The 15,972-nt window shown below is 45.3% G+C and overlaps 1 protein-coding gene across 2 annotated transcripts; it reads left to right on the top strand.

Annotated features, from left to right (window-relative positions):
• Positions 1–209: 209 nt before the first annotated feature.
• Positions 210–15,513, top strand: LOC147887481 (uncharacterized). Of its 2 annotated transcripts, none has more exons than XM_087394617.1 (4): positions 210–671; positions 790–822; positions 933–1,183; positions 15,312–15,513. In XM_087394617.1, exons 1-4 carry the CDS (start codon positions 268–270, stop codon positions 15,491–15,493), a joined length of 870 nt encoding a protein of 289 aa, XP_087250743.1. In that variant the 5' UTR covers positions 210–267; the 3' UTR covers positions 15,494–15,513. The 2 variants fall into 2 exon arrangements, with proteins under 2 accessions (XP_087250743.1, XP_087250744.1); XM_087394618.1 differs by lacking the exon at positions 15,312–15,513 and adding an exon at positions 6,802–7,021.
• Positions 15,514–15,972: the final 459 nt, after the last annotated feature.

Genomic DNA, 15,972 nt, shown 5'->3' with positions numbered 1-15,972 from the left:
TGCATGCTGTTGATGACATAAGTTAGCAGCCTGACTGATGTGAACGAGCGCATGCGACGACGATCCTGCAATTCTATGTCCTCTTTCCTGGTGGGTGTGTATAGGCTACACGTGTCGATGGTCCGTGGAATGCATGTGGCATAATGTGTGGGCGCTAGATTTAAGAGAGAATAAAGAGTGAAAAGAAAAGAAAAGATGGATGGGGGTGTGGCAATGAAGATGAGAGAGTGCGAGGGAGGAGAGTAAGCTGCAAAGAAAGGAGACAACATGGCTACGTGCTCTCTCGCTCTTGGGGAGCCCCTCTTCTTAAGTTCTTCATCCTTTGCAAGCAACTCCTCTTGTTCATCTTTGCTTCTCTCCTCGCTTCATTGCCTTCCTTCCTCTCCCTCTCGCCACCCCCTCTCCATCCGTTGCTCCTCCTCCCCTGACCCTGATGACCCCGTCTCCAAGGTCCAGCAGGCCGACTGGCGAGCTTTCCGAGCCCGCCTCCTCAAATCCTCTTCCTCCCTCGATCCCCCACCCCCTTCCCTCCCCCCATCTTCCTCCCTCGACCTTTGGGCTCATGCCCTCACCCTTCCTGAGCCTGGTTGCTTGTTGCTCGCCAATCCCACTGCTTTCCTCGTGAGCCAGCAATATTTTCATCAAGCTGTCATCTTCCTCTTCGCTCACAGGTGAATTTCGCTCTGGCGGGCTTCTTTGGGCCATGGTTATTTTAGCTTTGCTTTCGCCTTACTTATTTTCCCGAATTCGATCTGACTTGACGCCCCTGATTGCATTCTGTCTGAGCAGCAAGGAAGGAAGTGCAGGTCTCATACTTAACAGGTGAGGTAGGACAATACCTTTGATTTCGTCGACCCACAATAGAATTTTGTACTACCCCGTTCTCATTCTCACGACTTACTCTTGGCTTCTCTACTATTGTTAGCGTGCAGACCCACAGAATACAAGCTAGGTCAACTGGCAGGTTTCGAAGACTTACTGCCCGAATTTGGGACCTGTCCTCTGTATATGGGCGGTGATGTTGGTGCAAATGCTCTCCACGTTGTACACGGGGTCTCTGGACTCCAGGATACGGTTGAGATAATGCCAGGTGTATATATGGGAGGAATCAGAACTATGAAGGCAAGTGTACAGAGTGGCCAGAGCAAGGCCATGGATTACCGTTGGTTTGTGCGCTACGCAGGTGAGTTTCTCAGAAGTGTGGAATTCCGAGCCTATCAAGCTATTCAAATTTACCTCACCTAATCAATTGTGACAATTCGTACATCCGCAGGGTTTCTCACTTTGGAATTCTGTGACATTCTCCACTAGAACTATTGCATCATATAATGTCCTTTTTTTAGCACCTTCATAATGAGCCTTGGTGTGTTAGTCAATGAAGCTTGGAAGTTGGTTTACAAGGTCAATGCACCATAGATAATGTACTTAAGACCTAATCCTTGGTTTAGTTTCATCTCCTGTTGCTTTCTTGATGACTAGTAAACTTTGTGGAGGAATGTCACCATCTGAAAAATGACATAAAATTGGAGAGATCGTCATGGTGAACTCTGTATATATTTTTTGATGGGCAATTGAGGGCTTACACGGAATCATCCTAGACCCCATAATCTATTGTAGCCGCTCAAATCTCTTTCGCCAATAGATCACTCTTCCAAAGAGGTGATGCGTACATGGCAGTCGGCCTCACTAGGGTAGTGAAAAGTCAACCCTTAGTGAGCGGATCCTGAAAGTGTGCTTGAGAACACTGTCTCTCTAGTCAGGCTAAAGCGGGTCATCGTGAACACTGGCCTTGTGAAGGCTGCTCCCAAGTATGTATAAGACTCCTCGATAAGTAAACCTATTTTGGTGGAGCACTACGCTTGAGGTGTTGATGATCATAACCCTGGTCTTTTGAAGGTTAACTGTCACTCTCTGTAAAACACCTCTAGGCCCTCCAATTGTCTTTGCAGTCCCTTTGTTGAAGATGATGTGATGGCTATGTCATTTGCATATAGCTCTCTTCAAGCTCTATATTGATGAGATCACATCCTTTATTAACAACCTAGGAGACGAGGGATCATTGCTAGGTAATTTGATGATACAAATACTGTCGATGAAAGGGGGCATCTGTGCTTCACTCCGATCGTGCTCTCAACCCAATCTGATAGGCCTCCTGGGGGCATGAACTTTGTCTCTCTGATAGACTCGTTTAGGTTCATCACCCCCCATATCATGACATTTGCAATGTGCATCTCTTGGAGTCTTCTGATCCTCTGTCAGAAAGTGTTCCTTTGTCTCGACCTCTCCCATCCGGCATAGTCTGCAGACCCTTTGCTCGCTGGGTATGCCTGCTGCTCTCCCTACGTCAATCCTTAGCTGATGTGATGAGACACGCAACTGCCTAATGGCGAATCCTTAATGCATGCAAGACTCCAATCCTCGAGGTATTGAGGTTGGAGGACGAGACTATAATCCGAGACCCTCAGGAAATGGTCATGTTAGAACTAGATCTTGGTGGGAAACTCCTCGCCCTAGACGTATGGAGTTGGAGGAGGTCCAACCGTATGATACGGTTGATCTCATCTCATGGATCATCTCGGGTGGTGCATCCATGCTGTACTGGAAGTGGGGAAGTTTGTCCATATGAATGCCGTGACTACCAAACCATGTGGATACCCGTGCGTACCATGTTGTATCAACACCGGTCTCTGCTAGTCGCGTGGAAGACTCCAATGCTAGCCTTTGTAATTTCCATTGGGGTAAGGCCCAGATTTTGTGGAGGAAAGTCACTGTCTGAAAGATGGCATCAACGTGGAGAGAGGTCATGGCAAACTCTACGTGTATAATCTAATGGGGGACCGAGGGCTTGCTTCGAATCAGGAGAGAGAGAGAGAGAGAGAGGATTAGATGGCATATCAAAAAGTGGTATAGTGAGTGGAGGATGTGGACATATATATTCCCTCCACATTTCCCTCTAATTCCCACTTAGAGTGCCTACTAAATCAGCCCTTTTCTTGCCTTACTACAATTATGATACGAGACTTTCCACCAATGGAAATTGTTTCTTTATTGGCAGTTCATGCATTTCTTGGTTGAGTAAGAAACGACCTATAGTGGCAAATTCATTTTGTGAAGTTGAGTACAGAGCAACTACAGTTGAATGTGTATAGCTCATGAGATTAGTCTTTGTGATAGTTTGTAGCCATCTATTTCCACTCACTGACAGTTAGAGTACTATTACAGTGGATGGAATCGTGTATTTTATGCATGCACGAAGCACATTGCGATCCATTGTCATTATGTCAAAGAGAGATTGCATGCATGAGAGATCAGTTTGATCTAGTATCCTACACATTAGAACATTGCAGATTTTTTCACCAAGGTCATATCCAGAGAAGTTTGAAGCTTTCCACAAAACTTTGGGCTTACTGCCATTTGGTGATTGAGATCATTTGTCACTACAGGGTTGTTGGAAATATTGTAATATTAAAGGCTGTGGACAATGAATTAAGGTTAGGGACACTTTTTCCTTCTGAATTTCCCCCCCTAAACTTAGTGGTTGAATTTAGGATTGAGGGAGTTTTAACTTAAACTAGGGTTTACCTAGGGTTTTACGTTCTTGACCTGTTAGCAACTTCAATTCAAAATGCTCCACGTTTTGGCTCTCTTCTCTATCCCCACTTCTAACATTGCCATTATGCATAATTCATGCAGCGTGCTTTATAATTATCATGTATAACATTTATATAGTTTTTATATTTTTTCCCAAAAAAACACCAATGACTTGTAGCTAACGGAGAACCTCGATACAAATATCTTTGTATAAATGGATACTCAACTATGTGTGAGTGTGTGGATATGTATGTGTGATTGAGTGTTGGGTGCTGACGTTGGTGGGGATGTCTACTATGCATGATGGAGTGTAGGTTTTCAACCTTGTGACTATCATGAGATTGAAAGTGACGGTACTCCTAGTGCTAATGTTGCACTATAGGCTATTTGATGGTGGTGCCGGCGATGGCATTACTACTTTTGTTGCTATTGAGGTTGATGGCACTGCTACACTGGTTGTAAGTGAGTTTGTTGCTACTGTTGGAGCTATGGATCTGAATGAGGGAATAGACCTCCTTTTATAGCACTGCTGAAGGCTTCTGTAACGGCCATCTCACAAACTGGTATGTAATTGCTATCCATAGATTAGTCTGTTGTTGCCATGTACACATTGGTTTGTAACTGCCATTTTTAGTGATTGGTGTGTGATTTTACAAAGTGGATTCGAGCCTATAAATGTTGTTGTAGATCCCTATTGTTTTTTGGGTGGACTTGTTATGGGCCCTATAAGTGATTGTTGTTGGCCTGTCCCATATGTATGCTACCACTATGTGCGCTACAAATAGATGTTTTGATAGATGCTGGGGACATCTCCTTGTGTTGAAACTGGAATAGAGGGCAAGTTTGCAGAGACCCTTGCTAAGAGTACTTGTGGGTGGTGGCTTGGAAACGGTGGACTGAAGGGTTGCTACTTGTATCGAGATTTCCTTAGTGTATGGTATATACCGCCAATCTTTCGCCATTGCCATTTCCAATAGTTCACATAATGTATAGGGTCATCGATAGACTAACGGTAGGGCTTTTCGGGCACTGTTTAAAGCACATGTGACTTTTTGTTTGCATCCTGCATTGTAATGGTGAGGTCTTGACAATTGACTATTGTGTTGTGTTTGGCAATGTTGGACTTCTTTGTTTGCACAATCCCGTTCTAGGTGGGTAGTATATTGTGAGGGTGTGGCCCTCATCAAGGAATTTAAATCAAAACCAAAAGATCAAATTGCACAATCCCGTTCTAGGTGGGTAGTATATTGTGAGGGTGTGGCCCTCATCAAGGAATTTAAATCAAAACCAAAAGATCAAACTGATGTATGGCCGCTTAATGTCTTATTTGACTACAAAGGAGCTTTTTTATAATAACTCGGAGTGCCCGCCTTGCGGATGTTTTAATTGGTTTTTTGCTATGTCATAGATTTGTTGGTCTCCCATGGAAATTAATAGACTTTCTCTCTTTCTTTCTTTCTTTTGTGGCATGGTGCCATAGCACTTTGAGAAGAGCCTCTATCCCTTGTGTTCACATTTGCATCCTTGTGTGCATCACGGCTAGCAGACGAGTTGATGTATCGGATGTTGCAGGCGTGGATCCGCCTATGAGTGCAACTACTTCCCCTTCATTGTCATTGGAAGTGCCTTGTACCTTAATACTCATGGTGGCCTTTCTCGAGCAGTCATCACCATGCATCGGTTGTTCTGATTGGAATTGGCGAATTTTCAACCGAGGCTGAAGAATGAATGTGAGTCATGGAGACGCTACCTCCTCTTCATTGTCATTGGAACTGCCTCATACCTTGATACTCATGGCGACTTTGCCTGAGCAGTCATCACCAGGTAGTGGTTGCTCTAACTAGATTTGATAGACTTTCCACCCAAGCTGAAGGATGGATGTGAGTCATGGAGAGGCCACCTACTCCTCCTTGCTATGCGTGATGGAGTTTATGGTTTCCATCCTTGTGATAGTTAAAATTGCACAATGTGTTGCATTCTATTATTGGGAAGCTTAGGATTCACATCTAAGATTGTGGATCAAGAAGACAAGTTTGGGCATGTTCTTTGATTCATCTAGATATAACATCAGTGGACATGCAAATTTCACCTTGTGAAGTTTTCGTCCATGTTGCAGCTTGCTGATATCATCATAGATTGTTGCTATCTTAAGTGGTGCGTTGCCATATTAGCTTAGAAATGGAGTTTGCCCTTCACCTTCGGTGTGTTGACAGAAACTTAGCACAAAGATCTTTGCATAAATGGATGCTCAAGTATGTGTGAGTGCGTGGATATTTATGTGTGAGAGCATATGTTTATACCATGGTCTGTTGGAAATGTATAGGTCACCTCCCCGTTTTTAAGCCTCCATATAAGGAGAGCATTGGGGGGGTGAACCTAGGGTTTGATAGAATGCCACATGGCAGCATCATGGCTACCATGGGGGCAGGGATCAGACAAAGAAAAGAGTGGTGAAGAGGCGGTCAGATTGACAGCAGCAAGGCTGTCATGTGGGTCACACTTCTGGGAACATACTTGGAGGCAACAAAGGCTGCAACAGATGGTGCAACGGGACAGGTGGCAGGGAGCATAAGGCCCTGGATCTGGCCCAAAGAATGACGGATCTGGAGCAGCAGCATGGTGGGGTATCCTGGGGTACAGGTGCCTTGTAGGCATAGTTCAAAGAAACGTTTCAATACATAGAAACATGAAACGTTTCAAAACGTTTTGAAACGTTTCAAAAAAACAGGGGGAGTTTCAAAAATTCAGTTTGTATATTTGGGTCTTAAAAAATGCAAATTTTATGCCCTGCATACAAATAGTATGCTGAAACTATGCAAACTAAGCTTAAAAATCACAAAATGCCTTCATACAATGCCTATAATGCCCAATGATTTTGGAAGTACTCTAGCCTGTAAGTTGTTACTAACTAGTTTTACAGAAGACTAGAGATAATTTAAATTAGAGAGTGAGCTATGAACTTTCAAAATTAGTAATATAGAGACTAGAATCTAGATTACAAAGTTTAAATTTCAAACTTTTAACGAAAGTTTACTGAAATATTAATCTCTTTGATTTAGGCTAGTACAAGTAAAGGTACTCCACGTTTCATTGGTAATGAAAGGTTTCGAAACGTGTTGCAAGTTTTGAAACGTTTCGTTACCAATGAAACGCGACGCGTTTCATTGTGACTATGCTTGTAGGTGAGCTGTTTGGCGGGTCTGTGGGCAGGTGTACGACCTGCAGCAGGGCCTTGAAGATGGCGCAACAGGGCGGGGCAGACCAACAGATGGGGTTGGCCACATGGAGGAGCTGGTTGGGCTGGTTGGAGCCAGCCGACCAGGCCAGTCATAGGGTTAACCTAGGGGCTGGGCCCCTGCCTTGAAGTGAGGGCCATAGGCTGGGTTTTGAGAGCCCCACATATGGCGGTTTTGTGGCAGACAGAGTCGGCCAGCAGGGGGTTGGTGTTAGAGACTCACTGTTCCCACCTGTGAGCCCCCGTTTTGTGGGGACAAGGGGCAGTGAGGGTAAGATGGGATGGGAAAAGAGAGACTCAGCAAACAGCAGCATTCTGGGGGGGCTCCATGCCTACCTAGAGGCAAAGGACTGGCTGCACAGGGCGCTCTTTTATAGGGCCCTGTTGCAGGACCAGTCGGTCCAACCAGGGCCACCGACCAGGGCCGACCCTGGTCGGTTTTACTGACTGACCTGGTCGGTCCCCAGTCAGGGAACCGACCCTGCTGGTCGGTCAGACCAACAGGCCTGGGCAGTGCCTATAAAAGGCCCTCACTTCCCTTCATTTCAGCCATCCAGTGCAGGACAGAAAGCCTCTGATTTGGGCTGTGCTGTGCACTCAGACTTGGCATTTTCTGACAGAGAGAATTTCTGCAGTTTGTCTCAGCACTTGGCTGAGTTTTGTATTGCTCTCCTGGAGCCAGTTTTCTGCCCACCATCCGGTGGATGAATATATTCTCTCTCTGCCTAAGTTTTCTCTGAGTGAGTATTGTATCTGTGATCAGTTATCTGAGTTGAGTGTTGCTAGAGTGGGAGAGGTCTTGGCTGGAGGTTAGAGTGATTCTTTCCTTCTGTTTTCTAACATGGTATCAGAGCCATAGGCTCCCGACTCTTCCTTATCAATATCACTCTCTGAAGGAAGGAGTTCCTTGGCTATAAGGCAACTGTGTTTTCAGCTCAGTTCAGTACAGAAGGTCAGTTCATTTATTTCTGTTTCAGTTTTTCAAGTTCTGTAGCTATTCACCGAGATGGATCAGCGATCAGAAGCCTCTACATCCATTGCTTGTCCTTCCTCCTTCTCCAGTCATCTTCCTTCTTCATTTATCCCTAATTTTGGTGAAGCTGGAAAGCTTGATGGAACAAACTTTCCAATCTGGAAAGTCAAGATCCGAAGCCATCTGTTGGCACGGAAGTTGTGGAAGATTGTCAATGGTACTGAAGAAAAGCCGGAGGATATTGTGGACAAGAGAGGTGAAGTTCTAGCTGAAGCAGATGCAGATGAACTCTGTGCATGGGAGGAGAGGGATGCTCAGGCCTTAGCAATGCTTATAGGCACGACAGCAGATTCTGTTATTCCTCATATCCAGTTGGCAGAAACGTCTTCAGAGGCGCGGACCATACTGAAGGAGTTGTATAAAACCGATAATACAGCTCGTATCATCACATTGCAGCATCAGCTTTATAACCTTGATATGAATGAGGGTGACAGTGTTCATGATCATCTGACGAAGGTGAAAGTTGTGCGGGACCAGCTCGCAGCGGTTGGTCAGAAGGTGGACTCGAGTCAATTAGCATTACTCACACTCCACAAGTTGCCACGGAGTTTCAAAAGTTTTGTGACTACGGTCACTGCGGGTCAACGGACAAAGCTAATCAACTTTGAGGAGCTTTGTCCACTCCTACTTCAGGAGGAGGCCCGAGAGAAACTCTTTACGCAAAACGACGAAAAGGCATTGGTTGCCAAAGACAAGCCTGGCAAAGGCAAGTCAAAGGATTCCAAGAAATCAGAGGACGCTGAACGTAAGAAGAAAATGAAGTGCTTTTACTGTGAAAAGCTTGGCCACTCTGCCAAAGAATGCCGGAAGAAGAAGGCGGATCAAAAGCGGAAAAGAGAAGCCAAAAACAAAGAAGAGCCTAAGAGTGATTCTGCCAATGTGACAACTGGTCAGTTATTCTTACTCAGTGAACATTGTTCAGCTTATGCAGTTAGTGAAGGAAAAGAAGGTTGGTATGTTGACAGTGGTGCTTCTAAGCACATGTCCAACAGAAGGACGTGGTTCAAAACCATGGAAAGTACACACCCGGATTCCAAAGTTTCTGTTGGGGATAGCCGGACATGTCCTGTGAAGGGCATAGATAGCATTCCTTTCATTACCACGGCGGGTGAGGAGAAGGATATCTCTGGAGTACTTTATGTACCCGACCTTTGCAAGAATTTACTATCTGTAAGTCAGATGGACAAAAACAACATGGCAGTTCTTTTCCAAGATGGCAAGGTCACCGTGACATCCAAAGGGAGTGGGCAAGTGGTAGCACAGGGTGTTGAAGAGAATGGACTGTACCGTCTCAGTGCAATGTTGGTTCATGATGATCACGGAAAGTCCAAACTTTGGCATGAGCGCTTCGGTCATGTCAGCTATGGAATCTTGGCTGAAATGTCAAAGTCAAAGATGGTGGATGGACTTCCACCAATTACAGGCAAGGATGATGTCTGTAGGGCTTGTCTTGAAGGCAAGCAACACAGGGATAAGTTCCCACAAGAAGCTTCGTTTCGGGCCAGCAAACCACTTGAGTTGGTTCACGCCGACATTTGTGGTCCAATGTCTACTGCATCATGGGCAGGATCCAGGTATTGCCTTCTCTTTGTGGATGATTTCAGTAGAATGACTTGGGTATATTGTTTGGCTAAAAAGTCTCAGGCTTTTGAGAAATTCAAAGACTGGAAAGCTAGAGTTGAAAAGGAGACAGGGGAAGATGTCAAGACATTTCGCACAGACAGGGGGGGAGAATTCACCTCAAGTGAGTTTAATACATTTTGTCGCAAGCATGGGATCAAGCGACAACTCACCACGGCACATACTTCTCAGCAAAACGGGGTAGCCGAGAGAAAGCATAGAACCACCACTGAGACAGGGCTTGCTATGCTCCGAGCGAGAAATCTTTCTAAAGCCTATTGGAGTGAAGCTATCAATAGAGCGGTACACATTCTCAACCGGACCAAGACAAAGGCCGTCAAGGACAAGACTCCATATGAGGCATTTTATGGTAAGAAGTCCTCTATTTCTCATCTCCGCATTTTTGGTTCTAACGCGTGGGTGCATGTGCCCAAGGAAGATAGGACCAAGCTTGATTCCCGAAGCAGACCATGTATCTTTGTTGGGTATAGTGAAGAATCCAAGGCCTACCGCCTCTTCGATCCAGTAAAGAAGCAAATACTCATCAGTCGTGATGTTGTCTTCGCGGAAAAAGAACCTGAACCATAGGAGGAGCCTCAGATTGAGGAGGAGGAGATTGTTCAACCCCCGATCCCACCCCGTCCCAGATTGACCATTCAAGAGGTTACCCAATCAAAAGCTGATATTCCACCCGATACACAGGAAGAGCAGGATGTTCCCGCAGAGGTTCCCGTTCCTCCTCCCACATAGAAGCAGAAAAAGTTGCCCCAATGGTACCTCCGGACATTGGAAGAGTCTCGTGTCACCTCTTTACCTGAGAGTAGCAGTTCCGGATTGCGTCGGTCTCAACGTCTTCAAAAGACCCCATCCGTGAATGTTGCTTTGGCTCAGATTGTTGAGCCAAGAACCTTCGCGGAGGCGAAAGACAATCCCGAATGGCAGGCTGCCATGCAGGCAGAGATGGATGCTATTCTGAAGAACCATACATGGGACTTAGTGGCCAGGCCCCTTCGACGGAAAGTCATTGGCACTAAGTGGGTATACAAACTCAAATACAAATCTGACGGCAGCTTGGATAAGTATAAAGCCAGGTTGGTTGTGAAAGGTTTTGCTCAGACTGAAGGCATGGATTTTGATGAAACTTTTGCTCCCACAGCCCGCATGGTTACTATCCGGACAGTGATTGCCCTTGCTGCCCATTTCCAGTGGCCTATTTTTCAAATGGATGTGAAGTCCGCATTCCTTAATGGAACCCTGGAGGAGGAGGTATATGTGGAGCAGCCACCGGGCTTTCAGGATCTAGTGTCCCCATTAAAGGTCTGCAGGTTGAAGAAGGCGTTATACGGGCTGAAACAGGCCCCCAGAGCTTGGTACCAAAGGATTGATATATTCTTTCAGAAGATTGGGCTCAGTCGGAGTCCTTCTGAGGCAAACCTTTACTTGTTCATTGAGAAGGGATTGCGATTGGTACTCATTCTCTATGTTGATGATCTTATCTTGACAGGTGATCATGTCAAGAAGATTTCACAGGTCAAGGAGCTACTCATGTCTGAGTTTGAGATGACTGACCTTGGATTATTACATTACTTCCTTGGGATTGAAGTAAAGCAGGCTAAAGACAGGATTTTCATTTCTCAGGAGAAATACTGCAGAGAGATTCTGAAGAGATTTCAGATGGAGGATTGCAGAACAGCTTTAACTCCCATGGAGGTCGGGCTGAAGCTAAGTGTTCACGACACATCTCAGCTGGTTGATACTCTTTTGTATCGACGATTGGTAGGAAGTTTACTTTACCTTACCAATACGCGCCCGGATATTTGCTATGCAGTTGGATTATTATGTCAGTTTTCTGCTTCTCCCAGGAAGAATCATTGGAATGCAGGTTTACGTGTGCTGAGCTATTTGAAGGGTACTTGCACCTTTGGGATCAGCTACACCAAAGGCATTGAACTAGGCGGGTTCTGTGACAGTGATTGGGCAGGTGACGTGGACACCGGAAGGTCGACGACAGGATATTGTTTCTTACTTGCATCTGGAGCCATCTCTTGGCTAAGTAAGAAGCAACCCACAGTATCCCTTTCATCTACAGAGGCAGAGTACAGAGCCGCGTGTACAGCCGCTTGTGAGACATTGTGGTTGCGGTGGATTCTGGAGGATATGGATGTGTGTCAGGAGGATGCGACAGTGCTGATGTGCAACAATCAGAGTTGCATAGCTATTGCAAAGAATCTAGTGTACCATGCGCGGACCAAACACATCGAAGTTCATTATCATTTTGTTCGAGAGCTCATCATCGACGACGTGATCGAGCTTATCTACTGTCCGACCGCCGACAATTTGTCCGACCTTTTCACGAAGGCACTCCCTCGAGAACAGATGGAGCACCTCATCAAATGCATGGGGATTGGCCCATAGTTGTGACATTGAGGGGGGGTGTAGAGACTCACTGTTCCCACCTGTGAGCCCCCGTTTTGTGGGGACAAGGGGCAGTGAGGGTAAGATGGGATGGGAAAAGAGAGACTCAGCAAACAGCAGCATTCTGGGGGGGCTCCATGCCTACCTAGAGGCAAAGGACTGGCTGCACAGGGCGCCCTTTTATAGGGCCCTGTTGCAGGACCAGTCGGTCCAACCAGGGCCACCGACCAGGGCCGACCCTGGTCGGTTTTACTGACTGACCTGGTCGGTCCCCAGTCAGGGAACCGACCCTGCTGGTCGGTCAGACCAACAGGCCTGGGCAGTGCCTATAAAAGGCCCTCACTTCCCTTCATTTCAGCCATCCAGTGCAGGACAGAAAGCCTCTGATTTGGGCTGTGCTGTGCATTCAGACTTGGCATTTTCTGACAGAGAGAATTTCTGCAGTTTGTCTCAGCACTTGGCTGAGTTTTGTATTGCTCTCCTGGAGCCAGTTTTCTGCCCACCATCCGGTGGATGAATATATTCTCTCTCTGCCTAAGTTTTCTCTGAGTGAGTATCAGGGGGGGTGGCCGGTCCTTCACATGTGGCCAGAGCACTTGCCATACCAACACAGAATTTAAGTTTGCCCTCTCCGCCCTTCATAAGGGGAAATGCCCTGGTTTCGATGGTATTACTCCTTCTTTCTTTATAGCCTTTTGGGATATGATAGGTGATCCTATTACGTCAGCCCTGCAGGGCATTTGGGACTCGAGTGAGATGCCTGACTCACTGACCGAGGGACTCATACACCTTATCCCGAAAGGTGGCAACAGGAATTTTGTATCCCATTGGAGACCCATCACTCTGTTGGGCACTTTATGCAAAATCCTTGCCAAGGCGATGAGCATCCGATTGCAGCCCCTTCTTCTAGACCTCATCCATGATACTCAGACAGGCTTTGTGCATGGTAGGAGCATATTTGACAATATCTTTTCCTTTTGGGAACTGTTTTCTAACAGTTGGTTCATCCCCCCACTGGGTGGTTGTTTGGGGGGCAACCATGCCCTATAAAAGGCGGCCCTTGTGGCCTTATTTCATATCACCTGGAGCAGCCTTCCAAGGAGCGGCAAGGAGCAGCAGACCAACATCTTCTGGGCCTCATCCATGAGGAGAGAAAAGGGCTGGAGAGCTGCAGACTAAGCTTGAAGGAGGTGCCCACCTAGGCTGAGGTTCCGGACAGGGAGGTGGAGGGATCCTTTGGACAGAGAGTCTACATACGCTCAGCGAAGCACGAGGGCTCAGAGATCTAGAGGTGCTGGGCATTTAGGTTGAGAACCTTTTGGTATTGTATCTTGTTTAGTTTGCGGAAATAAAGGGTTGCTTCTATATTTGTCTCTGAGCACAGTCTATTTGCTAGTGTGCACATACATATGAATGTTGTGAGTTACACACACTTGATGAAGCATTGATTCCATAGTGAAACACTTCTGCGTGTAATTCTTGGGCTACGTGATGGAATTTATGGTTTTCAACCTTGTGAGTGATTGTCATGAGATTGAAACTGCTCATTGTGTTGCATGTCTAGAGGATGAGTCTGGGCATGTTTCTGGATTCACCTAGATATATGTTCCCGCCGTATTAGCAGACTTGAAAATTTCACATTGTGAAGATTTCATCCATGCTTCTGCTTGTTTGTACTGTGATAAATACTATCTATATTAAGTGCTGTGTTTCCACAATATATTTTTGCTTAGAAATGCTTGTTTGGGAGAGAATACAATGAAATTTGTAGATTAAATGAAGAGAATGTGGCTGACTTTTTGATTAGCCGTCTCCTTTAGTGCTAGTCTTTTTGATGCTTGAGTCTGCCGTTCGTCGGAGTGTTGATAGAGACTTATACGACAATCTTTTTATAAATGGATAGTCAACTATGTATGGGTGTGTGGATATGTATGTGTGGTAAGATAGCTTATGCCTACATTGTGGTCTACTACCCACCGCTAGGCACTAAGTTTATGGTTTTTAACCTTGGGATTTTCATGAGATTGAAACATCACTATGTGTTGTGTTTCTAAAGGATGAGCTTGGGCATGCTTTTGGATTCAATTTTGGACTTTAGAACAAACAAAATCTGAATTTGTACGATTGGATATATTCTAGTTTTACAAATGTATATGTTTTTGGATTCATCTGGGTATATGTACCCGCTGTAGTAGTAGCATGCGAATTTCACCTTGTGAAGTTTTCGTCGGTTTGTTGATATTGCGAGAAATTCTTTCTATCTTAAGTAGTGTGTTTCCCTATCAGCTAGATTGTCTAAGCATGTTTGGAAATGCTTATTTGTGAGAGACCAAAAAGAAATCGTATAGTCTTCACAAGCGGTTAAAGAGAATGTGGATGACTTTTTGATTAGCCTTCTCATTTAGTGCTAGCCTTTGTCATGGAAGAGTTTGCCCTTCATCTCCGGAGTGTTGGCAGAAACTCAGTATGAAGATCTTTGTACAAATGGATGCTCAAGTATGTGTGGGTGTATGTGTGAGAGCTTAGTTTGTACTACGGTCTACACCCACCGTTGGGTGCTAATGACGTCAGGGCAGATGTCGTAGTTTTACTCCCTAGTATGCATGATGGATTTGATGGTTTTGAACCTTGCGACTGTCATGAGATTGAAATTGCGCTGTGTGTTGTGTTTCTGAGTAGAAGACACTGGGGATATTCTACTTCCGGTGATGTATACACCTGAGTGGACGTCACTGGAGATGCCCTACTTCCACTCCGTATTCCCCCCTAGTGTTCCTCTCAAACTCAGGGAAGAAAAGTTTTGAAGCTCTGATACCAATGTCAGGTGCAAGGAGACTATATCACACTCTCACTAGCGGTGCCTGTACTATCTAAGCGTGGAATGCTAACTGAGGGAGGAGACAGTGAGTGTGAGCACATGCATGGAAAACATCGCATCATTTTTGCACAGGTAATTATGCTAGCTACTATCTGGATTCTTAGGGTTGGCCTTGTAATCACCAGATACCTACTGTACAACTGTTGGTTTCCTCAATGAAGAGACAAGCTTTTATCCCACTGAAGGGCTGGACTGAGGCGATGGGAGGCTGCTTATGACTGAGGCTGACTGAAGAGGCTAGAGTGAAAGTGGTCCAATGATAAAGTGAATGTTGTGGCTGCTGTGGAGGCTGAGGCATCTGTTTGAGAGGTGAGGTCGCTAGAACTGAAGCTAGGGCTGATTCTGCTGCTGAAACTGATGGTGGTAGTGGAGGACTGTAGGCTGCTTTGCTATAGTGGGTGTAAAACCACAGTGTGTGTTTTTACAGGATGCGTTTGGGACATGTTCTAATTTGGTGGGTCTGTAGTCAAGCATCAATGTCAAGTTATACCTTTAAGTATAAACTTTTTATGGCAGTATTTTATTAATTTCTTCTGCAGGATGGGGCCCTGGTCAGTTGGAACGTGAGGTTGCTATGGGTGTATGGTATCTTGCTTGTTGCTCCAAAGATACTATCTTAAAGCACTGTATCAAGTTGCCAAAACCTTTATGGAGAGAGATACTCGAGCTTATGGGGGATCCTTATGCAGGCATTTCAAAACGGACATATGGTGAAATTTGATCAGCTGATCCTTTTGGATGAGTGTTGTGCTCACCAAATCAAAAGGCCTAATCTAATGCAAATAGGTTTGAATCTTCCAGTGTTATCTGAATTCACACCTCTGAATTGCCTATACATGGTGAAGTTGTCAATATTGATATGATAAATATTAGCAATTAAGGTTCAGCAATGTTGCTTTAAGTTCCCGTTCAAGGGGTTGTAAAATCAATTTAGAGGCAGCATTTTATTTGAACAAGAAATTTGTTGCTCATGCAACTTTTCATGTTAACTGCCTGAAGACATCCATGTTGTAGTGTGCGTGCAAGATACTTCATGCATTTGTAAAATTTTCTTTGTGAGCCTGATTGATATTCACAAGCAGCAGTGCTAGACTGAAGCGATAGTGCCCTGTCTACACTTCTTCAAAACTGTAAATGTGCTTGAACTTGAATGTAGCGATTATAGTTTCGGGGCAGGACAACACGAGAAATGTGCCATTT

This window comes from Dipteris shenzhenensis, chromosome 23 (assembly GCF_047967505.1).
Source record: "Dipteris shenzhenensis isolate YYH24624 ecotype China chromosome 23, Dip_SZ_1.0, whole genome shotgun sequence".
Classification (NCBI taxonomy): domain Eukaryota; kingdom Viridiplantae; phylum Streptophyta; class Polypodiopsida; order Gleicheniales; family Dipteridaceae; genus Dipteris; species Dipteris shenzhenensis.
The sequence above is the reverse complement of the archived record's forward strand: the minus strand, read 5'-3'. Positions and strand labels throughout refer to the sequence as shown.

What these genes read in the sequence shown, in the direction of transcription:
- LOC147887481 (XM_087394617.1), top strand. Translation starts at nt 268, where the DNA reads ATGGCTACGTGCTCTCTCGCTCTTGGGGAGCCCCTCTTCTTAAGTTCT. An exon ending in GCAGGTCTCATACTTAACAG is followed by an intron (nt 823 to 932) that starts GTGAGGTAGGAC and finishes GTTAGCGTGCAG; the next exon opens with ACCCACAGAATACAAGCTAG. An exon ending in TTGGTTTGTGCGCTACGCAG is followed by an intron (nt 1,184 to 15,311) that starts GTGAGTTTCTCA and finishes TTTCTTCTGCAG; the next exon opens with GATGGGGCCCTGGTCAGTTG.